The sequence below is a fragment of the Microtus pennsylvanicus genome, chromosome 8, assembly GCF_037038515.1.
Source record: "Microtus pennsylvanicus isolate mMicPen1 chromosome 8, mMicPen1.hap1, whole genome shotgun sequence".
In the NCBI taxonomy this organism is placed as follows: Eukaryota; Metazoa; Chordata; class Mammalia; order Rodentia; family Cricetidae; genus Microtus; species Microtus pennsylvanicus.
In genome coordinates this window covers 21592681-21605287 of record NC_134586.1, presented here as the reverse complement: position 1 = coordinate 21605287, position 12607 = coordinate 21592681, and the positions used below count along the sequence as shown (strand labels likewise).

Below are 12607 nucleotides of genomic sequence, written 5' to 3'. Positions count from 1 at the left end.
CTAACTGCCCGTGGGAAGCCTCAGAAGTTCTCCAAGTCTCCACTTGTGCAACTGTCAAGGGGGAAGGGTAACAATTAGAGGCCAAAGGTGAGCTGAAGCAAGAGAATGGCATGACACCTCATTCACCTCCAGGCAAAAGCCAGAATGGCCAGAACTGTGGGCAGGAAAAGGTGACCCATCCCTCCCTGCCACCACAGCCCTCATTTTGCTTGACAACCCCTGTCCTATATAACCAGTACAGAAGATGTACTGTCCTGGTAGATGGGCTCTCCTCAGCCATGAGCTCTTTCCATGAACAGGTCTTGAGAGTCACTTGTAGGCCAGCATCATCACCTGCCACCACGCCTTCCCTATCTTTCTTTACCCTTTGCCCTCTAAATAAGGAAGCCCGCATGGTGGGGCCAAGGACTGCTGCCCAATTTGGGTCCTGGGTGGCCTCTGCCTCCCTCTTCCCTGGGCCCCCAGCCAACTCCACCCTCCCGCAGAGATGCTCCCTGCTAACTTCATTCCTGCCTCATAGTTGGAATGACAGTGGCTCTCAGAATCCCTGGGGAGTGGAGAGGGTGATGGGGGTCTGGGGAGGCAGCCAGGCCCAGGAGCAGGTTAATGTTACAGCCCTGGGTAAGTGAGCTGGGCCGGCTGACGTCAGGGTGATGAGGGGTGGAGGGGAGGGCCGGGTCGCTGAACTATAATGATAGGTCAAATCAAATAGGATCACCTTGGGACGGAGCCCCGCAAGCTGGATAGAGAGCGTCCCCAAGCCATGGTCCCTACTAGCCGCAGCTCAATCTGGGTCCCTCTCCTCTCAACCCGAGTGCCTGAAGCAGGCTTTGGTTTCATGTCAGCAGCCTTCATCTGCCTTCCAAAAATAAGCCCCTGCCGCCATGCCGAGGGGAGAAAAACAAGAAGGGCGGTATTTTTAGGGCCATTAATTCTGACCACGTGCCTGAGAGGCAAGGTGGATGGCCCTGGGACAGAGGCTGTTCATCACTATGTTCCGGGGAGTAGGACGTGTTCAGGGCACGCTGCAGGCTCTCGTCTCCTTAGGCGTCCTAGTGGGCATGGTGGTGCCCTCGCCCGCCGGCACCCGCGCCAACGGCACGCTACTGGACTCCAGAGGCTGGGGCACCCTCTTATCCAGGTCTCGAGCTGGGCTAGCTGGAGAAATTTCGGGTGTGAATTGGGAAAGTGGCTATTTGGTGGGCATCAAGCGGCAGCGGAGACTCTACTGCAACGTGGGCATTGGCTTCCACCTCCAGGTGCCCCCCGACGGCCGGATCAGTGGAACACACGAGGAGAACCCCTACAGTGAGTGTCACGAGCAGACAGCTGGGGTGCTTGCTGGCTTGGGCACAAGCTAAATCAAAAGATGAAGGAGCCTTGCGCTGGTGGGTGGGGCTGCAGTCTGAAGGGAACGAGCTGGGCAACATTTAGACGGCTTGATCCTACCCTGCTTTGCCCAGATAAGGGTGCAGACCCAGTAGTTGCAGAACTAGGCATCTTGGTGTTCTTAAACATCATGCCAGGTAACTCCATTCCGGTGGTACTAATTATCCAGTATTAGTGGCCTCTCTCTGGCCCTGGAGTCAGCCTGAAAAGCCATGGCTGTACTGGTTAGAGAGAAAAGTTATGGTATTCCAGCCTAGTTAGACCCACGCATTTCTAACCAGCCATCCTCTTTGAAAGGGAAGGGCGAGTGCAACTCTTAAGCACATCCTTTTCACTGTGCTTCCCCTAATGTCAGGTGCCTGCCTGGACAGCCTTCCAGCCAAGGCAGAGTTCGGGCTGTAGGGTCCCAGACACACCATCCGGCTCTGTGTAGCTGCAGTGTTTGAGAACTGAGTTGAAGCACGTGGAGCAGGCATTAAACAGTGATAATCAAAACCAATTGATTGATTGATTGATTGATTGATTGATGTGTGTGTGTGTGTGTGTGTGTGTGTGTGTGTGTGTGTTGCTGAGGATTGAACCCAGGGACCCAGGCATACCATTGCAAGTACTCTACCATTTTGTGCTCTCTCTCCAGCCCCCATTCTTTTCCGCCCAAGTCAATGACCTCAAATGACAGAGTCACTGAAAGCCCAGATTCAAAGCTAATCTTAAATAGATGTCTGAACGCTCCGTGTGATCCTCAGTTCCAGTATAAAGCTTTGCCATGCAGACCCGAGTGTGCTATGGGCTGTGACAAGATGTGGCTAGTGTAGTGACAGGATGTTATAAGGGATCGAGGACAGAAGTGATGGAGAGGCTGACCCTCTAGAAGAAGGGGGACAACTGGATGCCTCTGAAGGACTTGAATCCTCTCTCCGGTTTACATGAACATGAGTGTGTGTCCTCCGTTTCTTTGTCAGGCCTGCTGGAAATTTCCACGGTAGAGCGGGGTGTAGTGAGCCTCTTCGGTGTGAAAAGCACCCTCTTCATTGCCATGAACAGTAAAGGAAGATTGTACACAACGGTGAGTTCCCTGGGAGAGGGGCAGCTCCTGGCTGCAGGAGGTCTGACGCTCACACCCTTGACAACGGCACACACACAGCACAGAGAGCTGTCTTTTACTAGAAGGAAGAAGGAAGGGCGGTGAAGGGAGTCCTTGCTAGCAAGGCACATTAAAGTCCATCCTTCCTCAGTTTCACAGAGAAGCATCTGCATAGCCTGTGATTCTCCCAACCCTACCTGCCAGGACCTTTGCCCCTAAAGAAGCCATAGTTCAGAGAGCCCTTGGGTGTGGAAGAATATGCATTCTGACATAAAGCTGGTATCCAGGCTCCTGGTGAGGTCTGAGTAGCCGAACTGGAGAGGCTCAGAAAGGCAGGCGCCTGGGCCAGCCTGTGTGTGCTGCCCGCATGACACACCCCTCCAGGAGACACTCCACTGGAGGGTTGCAAGAGTCTGCAGAAGGAGGCTATCTCTCATCTACATTAGCATCTTCAGAGACTTTAGTCTAGGGTTTATGTCCTCTGGTCTCTGATCCCACTGTCTATAAACGTATCCTTTTGTCATGCCTTTCCAACAGGCACTGGGCCCCACTCCTCCCTCTGCACCAGAGATCACTAGGGAGGGCAATTGCTGAGGGATAAATTCTGGCCCTCTGGTATAAGGGCAAACATAAAATGTGTTTGCCAAAACCTCTGCTTTCTCTGACCTGCTCACTTCCGAGGCTCTCAGCCTGCAACTCGGCCTATTCCAAAATGTGTTAGAAAAACCTTCTATGAAGTTGATAAAATCAAGAGGTCATTTGACAGAAATAAGGAAGCTGGGTCTAACTATGTGGTAGAGTCCTTACCTAGTATGTACTAGGCCCTGGGTTCAATCTAAAAAAGATGAGGAGGAAGAAGGGGAGGGGAGGCCAGTGGCTAAAGAGAATGATACCTCAAATCTACTAGAGAGGTTCCTCAGGAGAGTATAGGACCTGCTCTTTGCATCCCTTGGGGGACAGAATGAGATTAGGAAGGGGAAGGGGACAGAAGACCTGGGACAAGTGCTAGGTTCCTAGGAAATTATCCTGGCAAAGAAAGTCAGGAAAGGAAGTTGGGCAAAGCATCTCTGCTTCCAAACCTTTTTGAACAAGTGTCTCAAAGTTGGTTTATGGTGTGGGCTAAAGTCAGTACCTCTCCAGCATGGTTCTGAGGACAGCCATGTGCACTCAGCATCTGGAGAACCTGGACCAGGTTTCCAGGACCTGTTTCGGAGACTCTGCAGTAGCAGGATAGAGACTGTCAATCTTTCTGGGTCAGTGTTCGGGGTTTTGTTTGGTTTTAGATCATGAGATGTTTTTTAGCAGAGCAGGTAGTCATGGGTGCTGCCAGGTTCTGTGATATATGGAGAACAAGGAATCACATCAGATCTGCCTGGTGTGAAGCCAGGTCCAAGGGCAGCAGGAAGAGAAGACAGGTTCATTCTTGGATTCCAAGGTACCACTCTCTCGGAAAGTGTCAGGGCAGGAAGCAGTTTGTGACCACCCAAGGCTTTGGTAGCACAGGCGTCCTTCTAAGTTCCTCCTCACCAGCCTCCATGGCACCCAGGATCCCACCGGCCAGGAGATCTAGATAACTGGGTCTAGGACTCCACGTGGGCATTTTAGCAGACAAATCTGCCAGAAGCCCAAATTAGAGAAACCCTTACTTCTGCCACCATAATTAACAGACTTTTTTTCTCAATTGGAAAAGAATTCAATTATGACATGGGAGACAAACATAGAATAAAAGCATCTAATTCCCGCTTGAAATCTCTGGTTCTAATGGAAGCTGAGGATTGGGAGCATAAATGTTGGCTACCAGAGAAAATGTTCCCCAAGGGTAGACCCTCTCACGGCAGCAAATTTCTCGGGTGTGAGGCACCCAGACTCATCAAATTCTAGAGGCGGCTGCAGTGCCCCGTGAACAGCAGTTGCCTTGGAGAAACAGGACCTCTCTGAGGGAAGACCATCCTGTCCCCATATCCAGTAGCCTGGAAGCATGAGCTCTTTCTGGGAGATTCTCTCTGGACCCCAGAGCTACAGAGTGCAGCTGGTTGGACAGCAGTGCCCCAGCTAGGGCACCTGATGCTTTGTGTGTGGCTGGGGACCAGATGCTGCTGAGCACCCCTCCCATCCCCCCATCTCTCGGCAGCAGTTATCACAGTCTAAAAAAACAATTGCCAACTGATCCCCGGAGCCAGGAAGACTCCTGCTGGGTGGTGATTTCATTCACACGGTTTTCCTTTAAGCCCCCTGAGCCACCTCCTCCCTCAGTAGCTCAGCTGCTGTAACCTCTAAATGGCATTTCTCATGGTGGGAGGAAGGGGGCTGATGAGGAGGAAAAGGCAGCACCATGTGGTGGGAAAGCAAGGGCAAAGGAAAAATGCCTAGAGGTGGTCTTCCTTCTTTCAGATGAAGGGGTACAGAGCCTAAGCTCTATTAGGTTCTTGCTGCAGATAAGCAGCGCCCTGCACTGAGCACATGCAGGTTATCTGGGATCCTGCAGTGTGCTTAGAAGCACTGTCCTGCAGTGCTCTGGAGGGGTGTTTGGGCTTTAGCCTCCCTTTGCAGGTGGAGACACAAGGTGACCACAATCTCCCACTTCTTCTCTGCATTCAGTTGAAGCTATGTGCAGAACCGTCTCTAGACTCTGCAATAAGGCATAAAGAGCTGGCTCTGCACGTAATGCATTGAAGGCTTGCTCTGCAGATAATGCATAGAAAGCTGGCTCTGCAGGTAATGCATAGAAAACTGGCTGAGCAGATAATGCATAGAAAGCTGGCTGTGCAGATAATGGAGAGAAAAGTGGCTCTGCAGGTAATGCATAGAAACTTGCAGGGGAAGCTCATTTGGCAGGCCAGACTGGGACTAGCATTCCAGTTGCTGCCCAGTCCTACCCTACAGCTGCTGGACTTACTTCAGGCAGTCACCGAGCTTCTCTCAGCCTGGACTGTTGCCATCTTGGATATAGACTGGAGCAGAATATGAGTGAACCCCAACATCCTCACTCCCCTTAAAGTCCAGAAAGTCATCAAAGACCCCTTCCTGAAGGGGGTTTTGTGGCCGTCCGTTGAGAAAAATGCATGTTGCACTTTGAAGGGATTATAGCATGTCCACATACTTCTAATCAATGGGATCACAGTGACATGCAAACGTCCCCTCTACTCATGTGACCAGAAGTAATAGGGACACGTGTCCAAAGCATATACGGGATGAAGATCGTTAAAGACAGAGGGGGCTTAGCATTGGATAAAGACAAGAGGATGGGTATCATAGCACCCCCCACACACACACACACATGCACACATAAATTTTGGGGCCATTTTTACCAGAATTATTTCACCAAAGACCCAGGGATGCTTTCCGTTGCACACCACTTTTGCACTGGGGGAGTTAAAGACTATTTCTTCTTAAATGGATTTGGCCCTACATGGAATTCAAGACATTGTCACGCTGGTGCTTGAGAGTGGCAGGCCCAGGAAATGTGACTGGTGGAATTGTTTCATATGTCATAATATATGGTAGCTGCTGCTTTTATTAACACGGTGTTTGCTTGGCTGAGGGATGTGGTTAGGATGTGGCTGGGAGCTGGTCTAGAGCACAAATGCTTAAGTTCCATTTCCAGCACTGCCTCTGTCAAAAATGTCTGCTGAGTAGAAAGTCAAGTGAAGTGTAGCCTTGATACCCTCAGGGAGTTGGTTCTAGGAGCCCCCCAAATCCCCAAATCTCTAGGGGCTGAAGTGCCTCATAAATATGCTATAATATCTTCATATGACCTGTGTCCTTCTAGATGTTTTGACATATCATTTGACTACTTTTAACACTTAATGCAATGCAAAGGCTACATAAATTACTATTGTACTGATTTTTTTAGGGAACAATTTATTAGGGAATAAAATGTTTGTGTATGCGCAATACAGATGCAATCTTTTCCCAAATATTTTTAGTCCATGGTCAGTTGACTCTAGGGGTACGGAAGCCACAGATACACATGGTCAGCTGTATATGCACCCACAGCGAGGCAGATGTCTTCAAAAATGGTGGTTCTCAGCTAGATTCATTCTAGACAATGGGGTGTGAGCAATGGTCCTAGTTCTCAACCCAATAGCTCAATCTCCCTTCCTTTGCTCTTCACCTTAAATTTGATTTCCTCTCACCAGCTTGCAAACAACACAGCAAAACCTCTCCCTTAACCACTATCCAGATCAGAAATAAATTCTCCTGGAAACTGGCTGGGCAAGTTCCTCTCTGGAGACACACCAAGTTAGAACAGAGGGAAATCAGGTGGGTGGAGGGGGGCACATCACCACAAGAGACCACTGCTTCTGATAAAATCACCTCCCCCCACTTCCGGGCCCATTTTAAATAAGTTACTTATGTAAGTGGATAATGCGTGTAAATGATTTAAGAAGGAAGAAAAGGCACAGGAGAGGCTTGCTGCCTATGCATTCCTCCTCAGACACAACCTATGTGACAATTCCTTGTGGACCATCCCATGACTAAACTGGGTGTGCATGAGTGTAAGTCACACTACAGAGGTTCAAGGGTTTTTTTTTAATGCATGTGAGTGTCTTGCCTGCATACATGTCTGTGTACAACCTGTGTACCTGATGTCCTCAGAGGCCAGAAGAGGATGTTGGATCCCCTGAAACTGTAGTTATAGACAGTTGTGAGCTACCATGTGGGTGCTGGGAATCGAACCCAGATCCTCTGCAAGACATGCATTCAAACTATGCATCTTCATTTGGTAATATGTTTCAGTGTTGTGTCAATGTGTAAAAGGTTTACTTGTCATGGCTTACAGCATCCCACAGCGCAGCTTGGTCATAGCAGAGACAACTGCTCTCCTCTTAGTAGAGACTGACTGTTTGGGATTCTTGCTATTAAAAACTGTTGTGTCAACTTTTGTACACATGTGGGAATTGAATGCCAAGATCTGTTCTTAGAAGAAGAATTTCTGATCATCTGTTATCCCCATTTTTTTTAAAGAAATTCTAGTAGATACTGTGAATTGCCCTATCTAGAAGTAATAACATTACATACTGAAGAACACCGAGAATCTCTAGTCTCTGGGCCCTTACCAGTAACAGTATCAAATGCCTTTTTCCCTGCAATCTGACCATTGATTCCTAGGATCTCTCTCTCTCTCTCTCTCTCTCTCTCTCTCTCTCTCTCTCTCTCTCTCTCTCTCTCTCTCCTTCCTCAATCTGGAAAGAACTGAGAATCTTTCTAAGCCCCTCCCTACTACTTCCTGTGTCTCTCTATATGTCCTGGGTCCTCTAAAATCTCTATGACTAATTTTGGTCAGCTAGTAGCTAACTCCATCCTTTGATTCAAGGTAAACTTTATTGTTAGTCTCAGGAGTGTTAGAATACAATTGAAATATCCCACATTTTCCCCTTTTGTCTAAATAAAAAGAAAAGCTTTTAATTCTAACACAGTAAAATTGCATACAATAAGGACACTTATCAGGTAAGAATTGTGTTCATAATGTTCAGTCCATTTGCATTTGACAAACTCAGAGAAAATACTCAATTCTATCTTGGTGAATCCAAAGTTTTTTACTTAATTCACTTCCTGTCCTAACTTGTGTTACTTTCCTAAAATATCTTTTTAGACCTCAAAACATTTTTTAGAAAAACAGTTTAAGCTTTTATATTTCACAACCTTATAAACGTTACACCTCTTATTTTTCTTTTTTTAATTTGGTAACATAAAAAACCGTAAAACTACAACTATCTAGTCTTCAACTCTATTAGAGACCCAAGAAGGATATAATATTACCCGAAGAAAACAGAAAGTGCAGAGCAGACAACCTCTAAAACTATAGAAACAACAGAGGCAGCTGGGAGTCTGGACAGTTACCCAAGCTTCCTCTGCAATGCTGGGCATCCATCTTCAGCTTTCTTTTGTGTCCTACTTGTCCAATTTGGACAGCATACTGTCAGGAGGCAAGGCAAGGACACTTTCTTTGTTCAGGGGCTAAGTATGCCATAAATGAAAGCAAACTCCATATGGGTTTTTTTTTTTTTTTGATGTTCATCAACCTTTTTGGAAGTAAATTGGTACTGTCAGGAGCAGATGTGTCTTATTGTCATAAAAAGCTTTATGTTATTAAGATAATCTTAAATGTCATTCTCTTGGTCTCTGAAGTGTTTGAAGAACATCTATCTAAAATACATCTCTGATTGGTCTTAAAAACATACCTAATATGACTGTAAATTTGATTGTTATAGATGACTAACTACTAACCCATACTTCTTAATTATCTTAAATAGTTTCCAAAGACTAGAACTGCCAGATGAAGCATTTATCTGATTATTAAAAACTTGGGAGTCAGATATTGGGATAAAAACCTGATTGATCAGAGAAGCAGCGGAGAAGTGACCAGTGACCTCCCCCCCTTCTCCTTCCTCAATCCAAAAGGGCCGAGAATCTTTCTAAGTCCCTCCCTACTGCTTCCTGTGTCTCTCTTTATGTCCTGGGATCTCCAAATTACCTCTATGGCTAATTTTGGAGAGCTAACAGCTAACTCCGCCTTCCGATTCAAGATAAACTTTATTGGCAATTTGGGGAGTGTCAGAGTGCAGTCAAAATATCCCGCAACAGACTTCTTTCAGAAATCCAGGTGCCAGGCAGAAGTCAGAGCACCATTGAACTGTGGTTGCTGGTACATGTGTGTGCACATGTGCACGTGCCTCTGCCCACATGATAGCCAGAGGGGGACACAGAGCAACCTCCTCTATAGCTCTCTGTCTAAATCCCCTGGGAACCAGGTTCTCTTTCTCCAGAAAAATGGTTGTCATCTCAGATCCCATATGGCCCCAGGGAATGATGTGGACTATGGAACTTCACTCACCTTCTGGGCTCCAACTCAAGACTGAGAATGAGGCTTTTTTCTTTAAGGGACAGCAGACCTTGCATAGAAGAACTGTGGGTGGAGAGAGACAGTACTGGAAAGGACTCATTTGTTTCTGTTTCTCCACCCGCTGCCCCACCAGCTCCCTGACACCGCACAGCTTGTCTGGAAGATAACCGAGTCTCTGAGTGAAGGAGACTGTCTAAGCTCACACTATTGGCAAGCAGAAGAGTCACTGGGTGGGAGCCCTGAGCCTCCATCCTGTCCTGCCAGGCAGTCTCTCACTATAGTCTTGACAGCTCAGGGTCACCCTGCCTGTTCCCTTCTCTGGATGGAACACATTCTCACCTGAGGATGTGCGAAAGCACCCCCACCTGGAAGTCTGCTCCGCTATCCCACCGGATCTGAGTATCATCTCTCTCGGTTCCTGGCCTTGGCTTCCTCCTGGTGTTGGAGGGCACGTGAGAGGAACCATGAGGGCTCTGAAGCACCTCCCATTCTAACCTCTGATGTTTCTTTCATCCTTGCAGCATATGCCCTGTGGTAGTGTTTTTACAAAGGAAAGGGAGGGAGCACCGAGGAAAGGCCACCACTGTGGGACTCAGCTGGTGTTCTGACACTTCTTAATGATCACCGTGTCTCTGCTGTCTTTTCACTTCGCAGCCCAGCTTCCAAGAGGAATGTAAGTTCCGCGAAACCCTCCTCCCAAACAACTACAACGCCTACGAGTCAGACCTGTACAGAGGGACCTACATCGCACTGAGCAAATACGGACGGGTAAAGCGGGGCAGCAAGGTGTCCCCAATCATGACTGTCACTCACTTCCTCCCCAGGATATAAGGACCCATGGAGGAAGGCTCACAAAGTGACAGCTGCATCTTTTCTGTTGGAATTTTCCACGAGAGAACAATCCTGCTGGTACCCTGTGACTTCTCAGTCCGGATTATCTTGTGCCTCAAGAGACCGGAGCTGGTTTCCATGACCACTGGACTGCGTGGCATGTGACCCACGTGACTGAAGGGTTGCAGTTGGCATCTCAGAATGACAGTGGATCCTGTACGTTGACCTCACCCAAGGAGCGACGGTGCAGATGATACTTGTGACATGCGGTCCCATGCATAAGCAAAGGCCAGGATGGGAGTGTTCCTGTGTCCCTGCATACTCACGCATCTTCATGTAGATTCTCAGAACAAAGGCATTTCAAATTGTCTTTCTCCTGACATTTTCACTGTAAGAATCTGCCTGTCAGAGGATCACTTGTCAAGCCAGCAGGATCAAGGTGTGCCTCATTCTGTCTTGTTCTGATCATCCATCCATCCATCCATCCATCCATCCATCCATCCATTCATCCATCCATGGGCATTAACTGCACCAGTCGTCTGAATGACAGCAAACAGCTGCCTTTTATTCTGTAGGGAGGAAGTGGGGGTGTACAAACTAATTGCAAAATAGAAAAAAAAACAACCCTGGCACCCTGAAAGCCATGCCTACTGGGCTTCTGGGAACACTACGATGCATCGTTGAAGAAGCTAGGAGAGAAGGGGGTCCCCTCCGTGGAAGGAAGGGATAGAACAGTATCTGTAGCCATTTGGGAGATCTGTGGAGACAGAGGGACTGGATGTTCTCTAAAGAGCAACTCTGCCTGAAGGGCTGTGAGCTGTGTGTGGCTCTAAGAACAGGCCAGCACCAGGCTGCCTGCCCATAACGTTTCCTCACTTTGAACCAGGTCTTATTTTAACCTCAGATGACAAGGATCCTAATAATGGCAACCTCCCTGGCAAGGAAGAGCAGTGTGCAAATTAGGGCATGAAGGAAGTCCAGAGGCTTTGGACTCGCCATGGTGATCCCTCTCCAACTATGTCCAGGAAACTCGCCCAACTTCTCACCCGATGCTCGCACTTCCTCCTCACTTGTCCTAATCTTACGTACACAATGCCTCCTGGATGCGGTAGAATGGGCACTGTGACCTCCAGTGTGTGCCCTCTTCCTCACTACGGTAGGCAAGGCATGATAATCCCAGGACTCAGGCACCCAAGCTGGAGTGGCTCCTCGTTCTACAATGCCTTCCTGCCTCTTGTCCTTTGAGAGTATTTTAGACCTAGCTTCCCCGGGAGACTCTAAATGTGGTCTGCCTAGAGCCTGCAGATTCCTGAACTGTTGGAATGTTCCTAAATCTGATACCACGGAGAGCCAGATCAGTGCACACATATTTTCAGCATATGTTACAAAACGACCTGACACCCTCGGCTACTCTTGGGAGCCCTGACCTGCAAGGCAATCCCTCATCTGTTGCAAATACCTCAGTCTTCAGCATACCTCTCTATTCGCAACCCTCTATAGACAGATCTGGACTCAGGGACTCTGAGCCAAAGATTGGGGAGGGGGGTTGACAATGCGAAAGACAGACACCATTCTGACTTCCTCCTTTTCCCTGTAAGTGTCAGGGTGGAGGGAGGGGAAGGCAGTAGGTAGGTGAGATAAATTAACAGGTGGTAGGAGTTCAGCCATATGGACACCCCCAAGCTCTGGATGAAAACGAGAAAGAACTGAGTCTTGGATTAGGTGTAAAGGGGAAAGAAATCAGTCCAACTTAACTGGGATGGTGGAGTGCAAGTCAGCTGAGAAGGAGAAAGCCACCCTCCCTTAAGACATCTTTGCCAGTGCCGTCAACCTCTTCACAGGGTTTGTCAGAAATGGGATCACTTGGAATTTCAAGTGTGTTCATTCCTGGTGGAACTATAAGAACAGGATGTCTGGAGCTGTGGTCTGTGACAGGGTTAGGAGAAAGTGTCTTAAGCCTCAAGACAGTCAACTACCAGCTTCTCTTCCTCCTTACCTCCCTTCCTGTCTTCCTTTCTAGATCTTTAAGTCGGCATGCTTTGAGACAGAGTACTCTAGAAAGGTTTCAAGACCCTGGGGCAGCTAAATCTTTCCTGCTTCTTTGTTGAGGTTCATGAAGCTGCTCAAACCCTGACAAGCAGTTTCATCAGCTGTCCACTCTGCCTTTCACGGTTGTGGTGAGAAAGAGGGACGACAGAGTCCCTGGATGGAGCAGGTCCAGTGTTCAGCTGCCTAGGAACAACGCTGGCATGAGGATTTCCCACGATTAACATCAGCCATGATAAGCTGGGGTCTCTAGCAGGCCCCAGGATTTTGCTTTGTCAGTTCAATGCATAGAAGATAATTCCAACTTTTTCTCACATAAAGAAATTCTCTTAAGAGGTTTCTCTCTGACCTGAAGCCCAAGTCAAACCAAATCCACAGGCCAGTTAAGGGACAAGAGAAGAACTCAGTCA

The 12607-nt window shown here is 48.1% G+C and overlaps 1 protein-coding gene across 1 annotated transcript; it reads left to right on the top strand.

The window, feature by feature from the left end:
* Nucleotides 1-816: 816 nt before the first annotated feature.
* Fgf6 (fibroblast growth factor 6) lies at nt 817-10151 on the top strand. The gene is made up of 3 exons (XM_075981955.1): nt 817-1308; nt 2352-2455; nt 9975-10151. The coding sequence occupies exons 1-3, from the start codon at nt 963-965 to the stop codon at nt 10149-10151; spliced, it is 627 nt and encodes a 208-aa protein (XP_075838070.1). The 5' UTR covers nt 817-962.
* Nucleotides 10152-12607: the final 2456 nt, after the last annotated feature.